Source organism: Trachemys scripta, chromosome 1, assembly GCF_013100865.1.
Source record: "Trachemys scripta elegans isolate TJP31775 chromosome 1, CAS_Tse_1.0, whole genome shotgun sequence".
In the NCBI taxonomy this organism is placed as follows: domain Eukaryota; kingdom Metazoa; phylum Chordata; order Testudines; family Emydidae; genus Trachemys; species Trachemys scripta.
This window is the reverse complement of record NC_048298.1, coordinates 196,249,791-196,268,268: the sequence shown is the minus strand read 5'-3', so window position 1 is coordinate 196,268,268 and position 18,478 is coordinate 196,249,791. Positions and strand designations below refer to the sequence as shown.

The window sequence follows — 18,478 nt, the reverse complement described above, 5'->3', positions numbered from 1 at the left end:
CCATCTCTTCTTCTGTCTACCTCTTCTTCTCTTCCCCTGTACTGTCCCTTGGTGGATGATCTTGGATAGGCCAGATTATCTTGTTACATGGCCGTACCATTTCAGCTTGCGCTTCTTCACGATCTTCAGGAGGTCTTCATATTACCCAGCGCATTGGGTGATGATGTTGCGGACTTCTTCATTAGTGACGTGATCGAAGTAGGAAATGCCCAGGATTTTACAAAAGTATCTCATCTCTACTACCTGTATTTTCCGTTCAAGTTCCGTCATAAGGGAACTTTTCCGTAAGTTCTGCCGTAATTCCGGCAAGAACTGTGCAAACAACAGCAACAGCGGCAAAGCTAAAGCCAATTTGGAGGAATAAGAACATCTCTCTGGAATCCCAACTGAAACTGCTGCACGTGCTGGTCATCTCCATTTTTCTGTGTGTGTGCGAGACATGGACCCTTATGGCAGAACCTTTATAATAGTGGTGTATAAACCAGAAAAATATCAAGCTAGATTTCAAGTCCCAAGATCCCAGACTCAGATTGCAGGCCTGGCAGTACAAAAAAATCCTCAACATATTGATTACGCTTTCAATATGTGGTTTAAAAAAAAAATTACACACACATGCCCTTCCTCTGCTCCCTCCCTCATCTGCTGTCCCTTTCCCTTTGAGTTCCTGCTCACCATCAACCACCCAGTATCGCTTCCCTCGAAAACAGTCTTTATTGCTAATTTGACTACAAAATGCAGTTAAACTCTTAAAATAGAACATGTAAAAATATATTGTGAGATTCCATGTTTGCTGCAATGGCTTCCAGATCTAGCTTGTGTGTATACATACACATACATACACACACACAGGGAAGTGTTTTAATACACCAAAAATTAAAGAAAACATTTGTGCACTTTTTAGAACAAGGGGAATATAGTGAAAACAGGATACAGAATCTATATGTATTGTTTTGTAAATAAGAAATTGCACTACTGTTTGGCTATTAATTCTAATCTTATTTATATTAAAATTGATTACTGCTTGCATATTTAACTGTAAACCATTAAAAGATTTTGTATTAAGACAAGCAATTAACATTCTCTATTTCTTAAAGAGGTTAAAAATCAGTTAGTTTAAGAACAAATTTGCTTAGATATTGCAACCAGTATCTTAGATTTAAAAAAAAACCTTTGTTTTAATAATTTAATTAATTACACAATAATAATTTTTTATTATTTATACTATGTTCACTTTTGCATTTCTCTCATTTTGGAAAATGAAAATATAGAAGTCTGTCAATTTCTTATATTCAGTGTTGTTGTATCTGTGTTGGTTCCAGGGTATTAGAGAGACAAGGTGGGTGAGGTTGTATCTTTTAATGGACCAACTTCACTGGTGAGACACAAGCTTTGGAGCTTACACAGAGCTCTTCTTCTGATCCTTTGCGGATGAGGACTGAGAGGCCCAGGATACACACTGTAACACACTTAAAACTGTCTTCATCACACAAGGACCCTTCACAGAGAAACAGATAGCATCATGGAACGAGACACCCAAATACCTTGAGAGAACGTGGTTCAATACAGAAAAAAACCCCTCCAACCACACACCCCTAGTTGCTACCTACCACCCCATCCTGGAACCCATATGGGGTATCATTAAACAATGACGAACCATACTCAATGGGGACCACATCCTGAAAGAAGTCTTTCCTTGCCCCCCTTTTCTGGCCTTCAAACACCCCGAGCCTTGCCAAACTCATCACCAGAAGCAAGCTCCTCACGCACCAAGACCCACCAAGTCAAAGCTGCACCAGACACTGTCATAACAGACGCCAGACCTGCAGACATATCTCCACTGCTACAATGATCAATACCCACCCTGACCAATGCCTCCCCCTCCCCAACACATCTTTCAAGTTCCACAGGTCTTACACTTGCCTATCAATGTGGTGTATTTCATTCAGTGCACTAAATGCCTCAACAAAATGGGTGAAACCAGATAATCACTATGCTCGTGAATGAACTCACACAGAAAAATGATAAAAGACAAAAACACCATATCACTCGTGAGTGAACACTTCTCACAAAACAATCACTCCATATCTAGAGAGACAAGGTGGGTGAGGTAGTATGTTTTATTGGACTAACTTCTGGATTTAGACTGAGCTCTCCTTCTAAACGATATTACTTCATCCACCTTGTCTTGCTAAAATCGTAAGACCAACACTGCATATCACTCCATATCTGACCTATCAGTCCTCATTCTCAAAGGAAACCTACACAACAACTTCAAAAGACACTAAAAATCATGGTCTTAATAAAGACACAGAATTTATGGCTTATTACAACAATCTGTAACCCACTAGCCCACTTTTTTTCCCCTATGACCGGAGAGGTGTTAACGGGCCACTTCAACTTGAATGGTCTCTTAGAATATAAATTCACCACTTATTCTAAACAATTTGTTCCACCTTATATTTAGTTGTGATAATCCGAGTACCTGAAGAACAGATCTGTGTAGCCTGAAAGCTTGTCTCTTCCACCAGCATAAACTGGTCCAATAAAAAAAAGTTACCTCACCAACCATGTCTCTGCAATATAATGGAATTTTTATAATTTTTTTTTAAAATGTAGTAGGTCCCTGCTGTAGAATACATTATTAGAATAGTATATCTGACAGAAATGGTCTTTTTATTTTTTATTTTTTTAATTTGTTTTAACAGAGTCAAGTACTGAAGGTTACTGGTTGGTGTGGTAGACCATACAACACAATACTTCTCCATTTGTCTATGACACCAATCTCAATTGTGTGTGAGGAGAGGGACCAAAAGATGAAAGATGGGATTGGAAAGGAGAAGTGACAGGTCATGTGATTTCACAGTAGGGACCTATGTACTTCAAAGAACTCATCTTTCGAGAGAGGAAACAGTGTCTGAATGACTAATGACAAAAGTCAAACAAAATTACAGATACACAATGCATGCACCTTACTAGCCACAACATATTTGTGTCATAACACCGCATAGAATGAGCCTGCTCTGAAGAGGAATCAGGGTCGTGCAACATAGGACCCTGGCCACATTCACTGCAGAAGTTAGAAGGTATGCAGTACATGAGGAAGGGGATTGCACGATGAGAAAAGATGGTCTCATAGTTAAGGCAGTTGAATGTTTCTCTGAAGAAATAGATTCTATCTCTGCCTCTGCCTGTGTGATCCTGGGCAAGTCACTTAAACTTTTCACAGGTAGTCTATCTTCCTCATTTTATGGGTGCCCAACTTGAGACCATGGGGCTGTATGCTCACTGCGGCAACTGAAATCACTGGGAGGCTGTACTTTGAACATATAAAGTGCTATAAAATGCTAAGCACTCAGAAAACATTAGGTCCTAACCATCTAAAATTGGGCACCCAAAGTTAGTGGACACCTTTACAATTTTGGCCTTAACCACTGCCCATCTGCAAAATGAGAGAGTACTACCCCTTCTCTTCACAAGGGTGTTGTGAGAATAAATTTGTCAGTCTTTATGAAGATACTACAGAAAAGCAGATGAGGAAATTATTAATTGTGTCTTTAAAGCAGGGTTTAAACAATGTGCAGGGTTTAAATAAGGCCTGTGACACTGAACCATGGGAAGAATACAAAATACTGTTTGTTCAGTGAGCTTTTATTCAGTGAGCTTCATCCAACCTGTGCACTGAATGAGGCAGGGGGCCTATGGAAAAAATTACATAATCATGTAATTAAATACTGCATCACCAAGCAAATGTACAAGGGGGCAAAATTGCAGTTGCATGGGGAACTTTAATTCTGGCATTTTCTACCTTTTCAGTGCTAGACTTTGCAACTTTAACATTCTTTTAACACAGTTTGCGTGTAATTTAATATATATGTATACACACACGTATTTAGTGGACAGATTACATTCTTGATCTGGAAATCGAATAATCTTTGGGAATAAAAGTCTCACATAGTAGCTGGTACCAGAACCAGTCATCCCCAGGTAAAACAAAAAGGTTCCTTTGAAGTCAGAATATTGGAAGTGAGAGCCTGCTGATAGGATTCTCAGAAATTTAGAAGGAAAGACCTTATTAAAGAGCAAAAATGAATAATAACTCTGAGCAGGTCACAAGTTCACTTGTGCTGAAAAGGATAAGGTTTCTCCAGACCTTCTGCACAGACACAAATAAACCAGCATTACTGATACAGACAGGTCATTCAGTTATAAACAAAACTAATAGTAAAAGATACTTTAATTTCCCTCTCTTTTTACTAAGAGTAAGAACACAAAAGGAAACAAATCATCATGCTACATGTTATAAATAAAAATGAATAGGCAAAATAAAAATGAAGATGCAGAAGGAGTGTATGGGATTATTCATGGTGAAATATGGCTGGCATATCAATTAGCTTGGACTAACATTTTAGCAGAATCATCATTACAGGTCAAAGTAGTGATGCCCTGTTATTTCAACATACACATACACGCAGAAGTCTGTTTTCTTACAAACTTCACACTATTTTCCCTGAACACGACAAATATTCTGTAAAGTAGCAGTAAATCAAATATTCTCCTTTTGATTTTTATATTCATCTTTTTAGTTCAGGGCTGTAATTTTAAATTAAAATTTTGACAAACGATTAGAACATTTTAAAAACAATTATTTGCTGGATTAAATACTTTCCCCTACTAATTTACTTTATAATGCTCACTGCAGAGACTAAGAATGGTCTTTCTTTATAGAAATTTCCAAGAGAACCACCACCACACCATTGAAAATCCACAAGCATTGTTTCTTTGTGTCTTTTCTCAAAATTGTTCCCTGTGAAGCTCAGAAATTTATTTGTTCTTTTGTTTTACGTTAGTCAAAAAAACAGGAGTAAAATCAAATCCTCTACAGCAAAATTATTAGTATCTCAGATATATTATGCCAGTGTTCACTGCGAGAACATAACAAAATCCTGTCTTTGAGAAGCGTCAAAACCATGGAGCTTAGAGCAAAGCCCCTCATATGTTCATCTTGTTTCAACTCTGGTGATCAGCGAAACATCTAACTGCCTCCAAAGTACAGAAAACAAAAGTGAAATCTGCGAAAGACAATTATTTTTAAACTAAAGAGAGATTTTTATTTCTTTTAAGTATACTGTGTATATATTTACAGTGACCTCTATACTCGATTTAGACACCAAAAAAGCATCAGGACTTGTTCAACATAAAAAAAAGTCTGGTTCTCTCATCTTAAAATACTGTCCTGACAAGTTTAACACAAAAAACTATACTTCCATCTGTATACAATAACCCACTGCCTCAAATATGGATTTTTGGAGGTGCCATGTAACAGTATAATATGTAGCTGTACTTTTTGGAAAAAACATTTTCTGTTCCATCAGTTTCAGAGCTACTGAGATGCATTTTTTGCTATCTGAAGAAGGCATTCTGGATTATACTTTAGCAGATTATTCTGTTTCACTGGCTACTCTTTGGATTTTTGCACAGTTTAAACAAACACAACCCTTCTCAACTCTAGGCTACATTAAATTTATTTAAGCTCTGTATAAAGGCCAAATTCATCTGACAAAACATCAATTGTTTGATGGTTTGGGTGTCACCCAAGACACTCAGATAATCTAACTGTACACTATTATTTTATTCAACACACGTGCACGCCCCCACACTCTATGTACCACATTAAGTCTGAGCATTAATTGCAAAACAAATGAACAAAAATCTGGAAATTTACTATTAAGGTTCTCGTTATGATCTTAATCCATTCTTATATTTGAACTATTAAAAAGTATTTTCATTACATGAGCTTACAGAATATGCAGCAACACAAAATGTTATATGTTTATATCTTAGTTTGAGAAAAATACATAAGTTAAACAAATAAACAGTAAACTTGCATGTTTTATTGCAGAAATATTTTAAAACTCCACCGGAACAAGAAGCATAAGGTAAGTCAATAGGAGAGTTTCTCCTGTCGACCCAGCACGGTGTAGACACCACAATAAGTCAAGTGTCTTATTGACTTATTTTTTTGACTTATTGTTATATTTTTTAAAAAAATTAGCTACATCTCTGATAGTTAAGAATTGTAAGAGAGTCACCCTGGTACTTCCTGCTTTTAGAGGAAGATTCCAGACTTATTTCAATTATGGAGAACATAGTGAAATCATTTTGGGGCTTGCGCCCAACCCTATTGCTAAATCTTGGTGTAAGCCTTAGTGCCTAGCATCTGGGACCTATGCTCAATTGCTTTGTAGACTTCATTGTGAAACATCTGGTAGTCTCAAATGCTGTCAGTGGATGGATTTCCTCCCATCATCCTTCCTGGGAAACCCATCAAAAAAAGGCAATATTTATGAGAAACAAAAACTTGTATAGTATGTAGGCATATGATAGCAGCTGAGTGCTTTATGCATATCAATACAACTGATGAAGGTTTTAACAGCTTCTTTATACCTTAAATGCCTGCAGCCTCCAGTGACTGGTTCATGCTCAAGGTGATACCCCAGTATATTCTCTCTTGATGTCATCTGCATTTGGTGATATCCCCTTACAGCATGAAATGAGGAAGAGAGCCACAGCCTACCCTCTGAGGACCCAGTCTTACCTCCTGGAATAAGGGATGTGGCTGGAGGCAGGAGGGATACATTGAGGTTGGGATGTAGCACCTAGCAGTGCAGAGATTCTGGGTAGCACTGTTGCTTATAGGAAGCTGGAAACAAGCTGACATAATGTAGACAGGCCCAGGAACTAAGTTATGGTAGGGGCACTTCAGCCCCCAAAACAGGCCAGAATCAGGAGGGTACAAAAGTGTCTTGAAGCTACTTTAACCCCATACTCCCTCTGGGCCATAAGTTCTCTGCTGCATCTATTAGAGGCACAACCTAGAATCTCACCTGGGATGCATAAGAGGCTTTGCAACTGTTAGGCCCTGTCTGCACTAGAAAGCTGTATTGCTTTAACTATACCAATATAGTTAAAGTGGTACCACTCAGTGTGGATACAGTGATAACAGTATAAAGGATGGGAGTAGTTTGGTGGGGCAAGGAAGCATTGTCCCCCGCAAACAGAAGTGAGGCAGGAGGGGTGCATGTGGGGCGTGTGACTGCCCTTCCTCACCCCCCAATTTCCGTGAGCGCTAAGCTGCTCTGCTCGCCCCGCTGGGGGCTCTGCCCTTCCGCACTGCAACTCTTGTCGGGATGTTACCGGCTCGCTTGGCCCCTCTCCCCAACAGCCAGGGCCGGGTGGAGAGCAGAGAGGGCAGGACAGAGCTGCTTCTCCTGCCGAGGGTGGCCACTCTGGGTCACTGCCTCTGTAGCTGGACACCGCCTCCCGCCAGGTCCTAGTACCCACTGTCTTTGCCTTCTACGGGCATCCTTCATGGCCACTATCCTGTTTTCTGTACAATGGTGAGTGCCGGGGGGGAGGGGGGGGAGACCGGGCAAGGGAAGCTGGGGGAAGGGGGTTGGGTGGAGAAAGAGGGGCAGTGGGGATGGGAGATGAGATAGGGATGGGGAAGAGAAGGGGATGGGGCGGGGGGAGGTGGATAGGGCAGGGACAGTGAGGAGAAGAAGGGAAGTGGCGTGGGAAGAGGAAGGGGGTGGGGGGAGAGCAGGAGCCCGGCATGCAGTCTCCCCTTGGCAGCAGCAGCAGCTCCGGCAGGAAAATGGCCACAGCAGCACCTGAAGGCACCAGTAAGGCAGCACCACTGCAACAGCCAGTGCCGGAGTGGCCGCAACTCCCGCACTCAGGTTGCCACAGTGGACAGCAGCAGTTTGGGCTCTCCCATTAAGCTGTCCCGTGCCCTCCCCCAGCACCGGCAGCGCAGGTACCATCCCAGGCAGAGGAAGAGAACCAGTGAGCAAGGGGAACTGGCTTCAGCGAGCATGCATGCTGCCCGCTCCCTGAAATATAGCAGTCAAACTATGTCTATGGTAGAAAGGCACTTTATACCAGCACAGTTATTTTCCACACAGGAATAGGGAATAACTATACTGGTATAACTGCATCCACTCTAGGGCTTGTACCAGTATGCCTACATGATTTTTTTTTTTTTTTTTTAAATCATACCCCTACCCAACAGTTATACCAGTATAACTTTCAGGTGTACACCAGATTTTACTGAGTGAGTTGTAATCCAACAAGTGCAAACTTTAAAAGTGCAAAGTGGATAGAGCACTGGTAATCTTACATTATTTAATACTTTATTTACCAAAAGCACATGCGCCTCATTCCACTTTATAGACAATATTTACACAATCTATTCAGGTAAAATGGACATTGGTCATTTAGACTGCTAGCTTCCTTTGAAAACATTATCTGTATAGTGATACCTAGAGCTCTATCCTGAGGTATTGCAGTTAACTGAGAACTCAGTATGCAAAATCAGTTTAAATTATACCTGTCTAAGGTGAACTTTATCAGAAACAGTGATGCCTAGTCACTCCATTTATTTGATCATTCTGCAGTTCCTTACTCTCCTCCACAGATTTTACTAATTAGATAATTGTGTGTTGCTGACAAATCTTGCCATTTAACTTTATTTTATAAATGTAGAAGATGGTGAATAGGTAACACACTGTACATGTTAGTAACAATCTTAGGAACACCTCACTTTTAACTGCTCTGCATTGAAGAGAGTGGTTCCTTTATTTTTATTTTCTTAGATGTTTTAAATCTATGATAGGATTCTATCCCTGAACATGTAATTACTATATTTCCACAATAGCTTCTTGAAGAACTTTTTTTGGGGTAAAGTGTAAATTACATTCACTGGCAGATTGGAACACTAGAAATGTTCAACCAACCATGCAATCAGATTGATATATTGTAATACACAGCACCAGATTCAATAAAAACACTGCTTGATTTTGATATTTTTAAAAGCTAGATGACATGGAAAATAGTTATTTTACTGAATCTGGCCCTCAGTGCTTCATAATTTTTTATGTCAAGATTTTCCCCCTGAATACTAAAAACTAACAGTTCTGCCACTGAAACAAAGAGCAGATTACTAGACTTGGGACACTTAAAGGTGAGGTTAATGTTATACACAATGGCTATTCTTTCTTTTCTTTACTGACTTTAAACACCACCGCCACCCATTTATATGAATGACTTATTCTGACTTTAAAAGGATATAGCCAGAGCCTCAGGAATTTCACAGTTCTGTGGCAAGAGGTGGCATTTCTGCCCTTTCCCTTTGCTGTGGAATATAAGATTTTTTTGTTTCTAGATAACCAGAAACATGAATGGAGTCAGTGAAAACTGATCCATTGCTGTTTTTCTGAGTCTGCATACAGTATAAACAGTAGCTATGAGAGGTTTGAACTGCCCCATTCATTTCAATTAGTTTTTTTTAAAAACTGAAACCAAACAGCTACTATTTAGTTAGCAGCTATTTCAGTGTTCAGCATTTTAGCAAAGACATCCAGTTAACAGGTTTCTCCCACAATTCTAGTCTCCCAACCTAGGCCACTGAACAAATTATAGTGACACAACTATGGTGCTGAGCTATACTTGCATAATCCTGCAGTAGCGTAGATTCAGTTTACAGCACTGGAAGGGGTTTTTCCAACGCTGCAGAGCTCCACCTCCCCAACTGACTGAAGCATTTTTCCGTCCATCTAGTTGAGTCTACACCCGGAGTTGGGTCAGTATAGCTATCTCAGCCAGGGGTGTGCATTCTTTACACTCCTACGTAATGTAGTTATGTTGACCTAAATTTTAAATGTAGACCAGGCCTTAGACTTGCAAGAAACGGGGGTCAATGATCACATCAGATACCAGTCTGCTAGCATGAAATGTTCATCTAGAAAATTAGACAATGCAGGGGGCCTGGTCCAATGAAGAAAGAACTCTACTGGAATTGTAAACTGTCAGGTTTAAAATATTCCATCAGAAAATGTTCATCCAGCTCTACTAATCAATACTCTGAACAGAAGGCTCTTCATATGTTTGTTAGTGTATCATGGGATTCCATGACTGCTGCAATTAAAAAAAAAAAAAAATAATCATAGCTTCACAATTGTCCTCTGCATTGCTCCTTCCTTCCTATTTCTAGCCCCTTATGGTTGAAGATAGTATTCCAATATTAACTAAGGGTTGGTCTACACTAGAAAATTAGGTTGGTGTAACTACATTGCTCAGGGGTGTGAAAAATCTACACCCTTGGGTGGCATAGCTAAGCCGACCTAAGTCCCCATGTAGACTTGTTTCCATTAAAAAAGTAAATGCTCTTGTTTACACATCTGAAGTGACTATACTCCTTTCTTTTTGTCCAGATCCTACGCACCAGAAATAAAATAGAGCACAATTTAGCTTTGAGGAGAATAGCTTCTTTTTTTTTTTTTTTTTAAACATTTCTCTTTCTTTCAATGTCACTCCTAGTGTATTGGTGTTAAAATACAAAAATCCTCACTGCCAAAATAAGTTAACCTGGTGCAAAAGCATTAAAGCCACCCTCACTGGAGAGATGATTTACTGTTACCAGTGAAGCCTAAAAAGCAACAGAGAAACTCCTCCCTAAAGCACATCCAAGTTCATTCTATCCATTTTATTGCAGCTTCTTTGGCAGCAAGAGGATCAGCATGGAGACATCTGCAGAACAACCAGCTGGTCTTTGAGCTAAACATTCCCAAACCATAGAATCATAAGACTGGAAGGGATCCTGAGAGGTCATCTAGTCCAGTCCCCTGCACTCAGGGCAGGACTAAGTATTATAACAAACTATGTCCTAATCCTTTGCAGATGAATCCTTCAGAAAAAACAGGTGTTCCACATGGGGCTCCTTCAATAAGAAACAGGTTTGGGTGATATCCCTTCACATTTTACTCATTATTTCCTCTCCTTATCCTCCTTTTCCCTTCCTTCACTCCTCAGTTCTCCTCAACAGTACAGAACGGGGGTGTTGATGAAGTGAAACAGTCAAACCTTTCTTACCTGAGATTTTTTTTTTTATGACTTACCACCACTACCAAACGAAACCATGCTCAGTATCTGAAGAGCTATGTAGTTCTACAAAGATGCAGCTATTTTTTTTTTCTGTGAGGACTCTCAAAGTTGCTTGCCTTAACAGTTTGTACGTTATACAAAGGATAAAAAAGTGTACAGTTCCTGAATTGATGTGTTTTATCTACGTAAGTTTGGAAAGAAGTTTCTGTCAGGAAGCAGAATGTGATGGCTTACAGTCCTATGTTCACATCAAAGTGCTTGAACTGCCCCTTGTCTCAGTATGGATGGACACAACCTATTAGGGAAGACTGGTGGAAATATCCATCTTAAAAAGGAAATTTGCAAAAAAAGTCTTCCAGTCTTTCTCACTAACACAACCTTTTATGTGAATAGCATAAATTATTATTTACCATTAATGACCAGAGTCCTCGATCAGAACCAGGGCCCTGTTTGGCTAGGCAATAGGAACTGACCAAAACTCACTCCAGAGATTAGTTTAATGAACATGGAAAACATGGAATTTTGATTATGTACATAAATTGTTTTTAAAATGAAAAATTCTTCTTTTCCAAATAACGTGTGCACATGTAAAGGATCTATTGATAATTGGTGAAATGTTTAGAAGAGTATTTTAAATTAGTTGACTAGCTTAAAAAAAGGTAATATAACAGACATTTCATTTAAGCACAAACATCTCTGGAGATTTAGTTTTTGCTGAACACGGTCACTAGGCTGTCAAAATGATGAAGTAATTAAATCTACCAATTTCAGTTTAATTTATACAATTTGGTAAATCTCAAATGTTCTTTAAAAGAAAATTCACAAGCAGAAATTATGTGAATATTCAGCACTCGGAAGTCATATAATGACTTTCAAATTAAATTACAGGTCACATACATATTTAACATGTGAATAAAGAATTATTAAATATTTTTATGCTGACAAAATCAAGAGATTTTCCTTAAAGTATCAACATTGCTAGCACCAATTATGTTTCTCTTGCATACAAACTCCCATTTTACCCTAAATTACAGAGAGCTTTCAAAGCAGGCAGGATGTTTATTGTGGAAATGAGAAAAGACTTACCTTCACATCCCTGTGAATTATGTTATTATCATGACAGTAACGTAGAGCTTCCAGTATCTGTCTCATGTAATGACTGTAAAAACAAAATATGTCTAAGACTATATAACAAACGTGTGAAAAAATACTATATAAATACAGTGCACTCAGTTTTCAGCCTCCCACCTACAAAACTATCATTACAAAACTTACCTTTAAAGTCCACAATTATAAATATGCCAAGTGTTAGAGTGGGAATTATATATTCATAAGAATGAGTAATAAAAATAAATTGTAAACACTGATGTCTCTAATCATTTCAAAATTTGAAGGGTATTTTGACCATTAATTTTTTTTTTTTTTTTTTTTAGGAAAAAACCCACCCACCCAGTTAAAAATGTAATTTATAATAAGTTTATGCTAACAAAATAGAGTACAATATTATTACTATTAAAGTGCACTTTCTTTTTTCCTAATATTCAATTATTTCTACTAATCCAATAAAGAAACAGAATCACTGTTATAGGAATGAACACACTGCATATCAATACATGCAAATCACAAATACACAAGAAAAGATCAAAATATTATGTAAAAGATTAACAGTTAAGGTACAGAGGAAAACTGAAAATCAACTAGTTAAGTAAAGGATCATTCAGTCAGTTACAACAATTACATTGTGAACAATTACATTTTGTGATAACAATACATATGCACATGAATTTGCCAAATCCATGAATACATTTAATAGGCGTTATATTTGCTTATTTTACATTTAGTATACACTAAATTATAACCTCAAGCAGGATTCATTTCAGGCTGTGGGACTGTATTTTAGACTTGTAATCCTGATTCAATGTCATTTTTTTTTTTTAATCCCTATGGAACAGTAATGAATGCTAATAATAGGGGCACAGGAATTCTGCATAAACTTTTATTAAATTCTACAGAATGTCCCTTCCTCAATTCTACAGATCTCTTTGGAAAATGTGCACTGATCTGGACATCAGGAGACCTGGATTCATTCTGACCTCTCCGACTGGCTCACTGGAATGACTGAGGGCAAATAATAATGTCTCAAATTTTCAAATACATTAAGTTAATTTTTTAATTTCCACTTTGATATCCACAAGGTGCTAAGCACTCACAAATTCAACCGATGTCATTAGGGGCTGTAGGTTGTCAGCATATGTCAATTTGGGAACCCCAAAATGAAGGAACCCTTCTTTACATTTTGGCCTGAAACTCTCAACACCTTGGTTTCTCCATCTGTGAAATAAATATTTTGATATTTATTCACTTTTATAATGTGGTTTCAGATCTATCAATGAACAATACTATATAATGCTATATAAGCAATGAAAATTATACTGAATTGTACAGTGAATTATTAGTATTTTGAGGTAGTTTTAACTAAGTGATCATTTTGCTTCAGACAGTTGTTTCTAACTCATCCCCTCCCTTTTCATCCCAAAAGCTTTTATACCTGACTCTAGATTTTACGGTCCTAGATTTTCACTCTCTCTCTCTCCCTTCACTCAATTGCTTTGCAACATTATTCTGCAGAATGCCCCTTAAAATTAATCCAACCACAATGGACACAGCATGCTAGCATGATTTTCTACTAGAATAGTCAATAGTAAAAGTCAAATTGATAAACTACTTGGCAGCATTTCTGAGGCCTTGGCTACACTAGCGCTGTACAGCGCTGCAACTTGCTGCGCTCGGGGGTGTGAAAACGCCCGCCCCTCCCGGAGCACAGTGCTGTAAAGCGCCAATGTAATCAGCGCCTTCAGCGCTGCACGCTCGCTCGCAGTGCTGCAAGCTACTCCCCTCGGAGAGGTGGAGTACTTGCAGCACTGCGAGAGAGCTCTCGCAGTGCTGGCGGCGTGACTACACTCGTGCTTCACAGCGCTGCCGCGGCGCTGTGAATTCTCAAGTGTAGCCAAGGCCTTAGGTAAAAATTCAAGTTCACAAAATACATTAATTAAACTATCACTAGAGACAACATAGAGCATGCATACAAGAGAAGTTGTATTAGTGAATAATGAAACAATGAAAGTATATTGTGCTTCTTTTTCCAACTTAGAACATCTCCGATAAAGTCAAAACAGAGGGCTTCACACCACTACCTAACCCAAGGGTGGGCAAACTTTTTGTCCCGAGGGCCACATCTGGGTTTGGAAATCGTAAGGTGGGCCATGAATGCTCACAAAATTGGGGCTGGAGTGTGGGAGGCGGTGAGGGCTCAGACTGGGGCTGCAGGCTCCGGACGGGGGTGAGGGCTGTGGATGAGGGGTTTGGGGGTAGAAGGGTGTTCTGGGCTGGGACCGAGGGGTTCAGAGGAAGGGAGGGGGATCAGGGCTGGGGCACGGGGTGGGGGGAGGGGTTGCGCTCTGGCTGGGGGTACAGGGTCTGGGGATGAGGGGTTTGTGGTGCAGGAGGGCGCTCCGGGCTGGGACTGAGGGTTCGGAGGGTGGGAGGGGGATCAAAGCTGAGGCAGGGGGTTGGCTCAGGGCGGCACTTAACTCAAGCGGCTCCGGGAAACAGCGGCATGTCCCCCTCTGGCTCCTACGTGGAAGCCTGGCCAGGCGGCTCTGCTGTGCACTGCCCTGTCCATAGGTGCAGCCCCCGCAGCTCCCCACCCCGAGCACCGACTCCACACTCCCATTGGCCAGGAACCATGGCCAATGGGAGCTGGGGAGGGAGGGGAGTGCCTGCGGGCAAGATCCGCGTGCGGAGACTCCTGCCCCCCTCCCCTCCCCCGCCTAGGAGCCGGACCTGCTGGCCACTTCCGGGGTGCAGTGCGGAGCCAAGGTAGGGAGGGAACCTGCCTTAGCCCCACTGCACCGCTGACCGGGAGCCACCCGAGGTAAACCTGCGCCCCGTGCCCCAACCCCCTGCCCCAGCCTTGAGCCCCCCCAAACCCGGAGCCCCCTCCTGCATTCCAAACCCCTCATCCCCAGTCCCACCCCAGAGCCCACACCCCCAGTCCAGAGCACATCCCCCTTCCTACACCCCAACCCCCTGCCTCAACCCACAGACCCTTCCATATTCCAAATCCCTTGCCTCACCCCCCCAGCCTGGAGGACCCTACTGTACCCAAAACCCATCATCCCCAACCCCACCCCAGAGCCTGCAGTCCCAGCTAGAGCCCTCACCCCCTTATGCACCCCAATTCCCTTCCCCAGCCTGGAGCACCCTGAACCCCTCATTTCTGACCCCATCCCGGAGCCTGCACCCCCAGTTAGAGCCCTCACCCCCTCCTGCACCCCAACCCCCTGCCCCAGCCCACTGAAACGAGTGAGGGTGGGAGAGAGTGAGCCACCGAGGGAGGGGGAATGTAATGAGTGGGGAGCGGGGCTAGGGTGTTCGGTTTTATGTGATTAGAAAGTTGGCAACCCTATCTGCAATTTATCTTAATCTTGTATTCTAAATTAGAATTTGAGTTAAGTGACTGCATGAAAAGCACTAAACAAGTGAAGAAACTTTTGGATCTTCCACTGTATTTAAGAGAGCAATATGGTAATAGGATCTTCTTGTAGACAAAGTGACAAATTATCAGCTTCCATGCATTTCACATGAGCAGAGATGCCACGTATACTGAGGTAATAAATTCTAAAATCTACACTCACTTAGCAATGAACTGTTTTTATTTAAAAGTTTCTCACACTTCTTTGCAAATTGTACATGGTATTTGTCTCAAGCAGGACAGATTCATCACATACTTATTTCCCTGGAGTCTATACTCAGTGACAAAGTTAGGCAAGCATGCAAGTAAGGACAAATATTTTGAATGTTAGTCCCTGAAATTGAGTCAATTTAAAATTTAGGGTTGGATAGTTAAAACTGTAAAATAAGCTAAGTAAGCTATTATGTGACTGCATGACCATCACAACACAGAATATGCACTACTGTCAGAATCAATTTTACATAAAATTTGATAACAAGTCAAAAGTATTATGATAGAAATGAGGTTATATTAAAATGACTTCGTTGACAGCATTCCTACAAAATAGAGGAAGGGACTGTCACAGCCTCAAGAAGTCTACGTTAAGAAGTAAACAATACTTTTTATTTATAGAGATCCAATGGATGACCACAGGATTCATTACAAGTTCTGATCTTGGTTCCACACATTCTGTGATTATCCCATGTTTAGCACTTCGACCACTCACAGAACCCAATATATCATGCACATTTAAAGGGCATATTAATGAAATGAGACCACATTATAAAATAATATATATAAGGGAAACAACAAGTCTCTCCAATACTTGTCAATCAATTCACTTTATTACAACGTGGTGGGGATTTAGAGCCACCTTTTGGCAGACCTTATGTTCACACCAACACATATGCAGTTCTCCAAAGAACAGTCTTCCAAAGCAGCAACAGCAAACAATTCACTGAGAAGTGTCAGATTACACAAGTACATAAAAGGTTGTTACAAGGAGGAGGGAGAAAAATTGTTCATCTTAACCTCTTATAGGACAAGAAGCAATGGACTTAAATTGCAGCAAGGAAGGTTTCGGTTGGACATTAGGAAAAACTTCCTAACTGTCAGGGTGGTTAAGCACTGGAATAAATTGCCTAGGGAGGTTGTGGAATCTCCATCATTGGAGTTTTTTAAGAGCAGGTTAGACAAACAGCTGTCAGGGATGGTCTAGATACTACTTAGTCCTGCCATGAGTGCAGGGGACTGGACTAGATGATCTCTCGAGGTCCCTTCCAGACCTATGATTAGATATAAATTCAAATCAATAGAGATCAGGGAGAATTTCAATCTAAAGGTTTATTTTGCGCACACACACACACACACACACACACACACACACACACACACTTCAGTGCACATAACAGAATTTCTTTGGTGTCTTCAGCTTGGTGTCTACAGACTCTGCTGTTGGGTTTTCTGCTCAGTCTACAGAGACTTTGGCTATTCACTGAACTATGAAGTATGTTTTTTTTATTTATATGTGTAATATTGTGTGTACATTTAAGAATCCAACAGACTGAACTAAGATTTTATGAAGCTACAAGGTCTAGAAAAATGAGCGCAGAAATAGAAGCCCAGAATTTATGAGTTTCACTCCCAACTCCAACTGACTTACCTTATCACTCAAACAGATTTTTACAAAAATCTATGCCCACGGTTTCAGTTACCACTTTTTGCTGATAACTCAACTGTTCATCTCCCCTCCTGAACTTGGCCCCTCTGGTCCAATCTCATATCACTTCCTTTCTCACTTATATTTTTTTGGATATCACACCATTTTCTCAAGTTAAAAGTCAAACTGAGCATCTTATCCTCTTTTAAAACATCTCCTGTTTCTATTTTCACTTTCTCTTTTTTACAACTTCATCACCTTCCTGGTCAAGCGCTGGTCATTTTCAACTCTACTCACCTCCTTTGTTTCTCATATCTAGACTTGTGCCAAACACAAGTGCAGATATTTCTCCTCCTATATCTCCCAAATTTGCTACTTTATCACTCTCACGCTAAAACTCTTGCATGCTATCATTTCTCACTTAGAAAACTATAACCTTCTCCTTTCCAGCCTCCTCGTCTCTTATTTTACAGCTCAAATACATTCAATTTTAAAAGTTATTTTTCTTTCCCAACACACTGATCATGTCAGCCTCCTTGGAGCCCCTCTGCTGGCTTCTTCTCTCATTCTACATCAAATTTAAACTCTATTGCAGAGCATTCTATGATTCTAATCAGTTTCTGTAGCCCCTTCCAGGACATAAACCTTTATAGTCTTTACCTCAAAGCGAAATATCAATTTCTGCATGATTCAAAGGCCTTACTGGCAGAGCTGACTGCAAAAAGAAACTGACTAGAATTATTGCTTTGTCTTTGCAGTTAACTTTCAGTATAAAGAACCTGATATAAATAAAAACTGACTAATACTAGTCAGTGTAAATCTGCCTGAAGCTCTTTTCACAGAAAGTTGCAAATGGAAGCAACCTATGTTGCTTGTCATTTTGCCTACTTGGTGCCTCAGGCTAACTTGCCTATGTTACTTATGCTTAAAACAAGCCCTTTCCCTACAAGTTTGATTCATTAGGTGGCACTCTTGCCCCACACTGAACTAATGCCAAGCAGAGTGTTAAGTGCTGCTGATTTTGGAACAACAAGTAAAATCAGTGTCCTTACCCACTGTGGTCCTTAAAGATTCTAAGGGCTTGTCTATAATTAAAACACTACAGGGGCACAGCTGTGCCACTGTAACACGGTGCAGGTAATCCACCTCCCCGAGAGGAGGTGGATTCTTCTGTTGACCTACATCTGTGTACATGGGGACCTGGGTCGGCTTAATTACCCCACTCGGGGGTGTAGATTTTTCATACCCTGAGCGACATACTTATGCCAACCTAATTTTCTAGTGTATACCAGGCCTAAGAAAGGAATTTAGGCCCAATAGCCTGGCTAAATTATAGTCTGAATAACTGCTTCCTTGTCTTCCAA

At 40.4% G+C, this 18,478-nt stretch overlaps 1 protein-coding gene across 8 annotated transcripts in view; it reads right to left on the bottom strand.

Annotated features, from left to right (window-relative positions):
• CASK (calcium/calmodulin dependent serine protein kinase) overlaps positions 1-18,478 on the bottom strand; it is a 398,672-nt gene that overhangs the window by 177,326 nt on the left and 202,868 nt on the right. For all 8 annotated transcript variants that reach the window (XM_034754125.1, XM_034754152.1, XM_034754160.1 and 5 more), the window contains exon 5: positions 12,028-12,100. In XM_034754125.1, the coding sequence (XP_034610016.1) occupies positions 12,028-12,100 (73 nt within the window). The remainder of the gene's footprint in view (positions 1-12,027; positions 12,101-18,478) is intronic.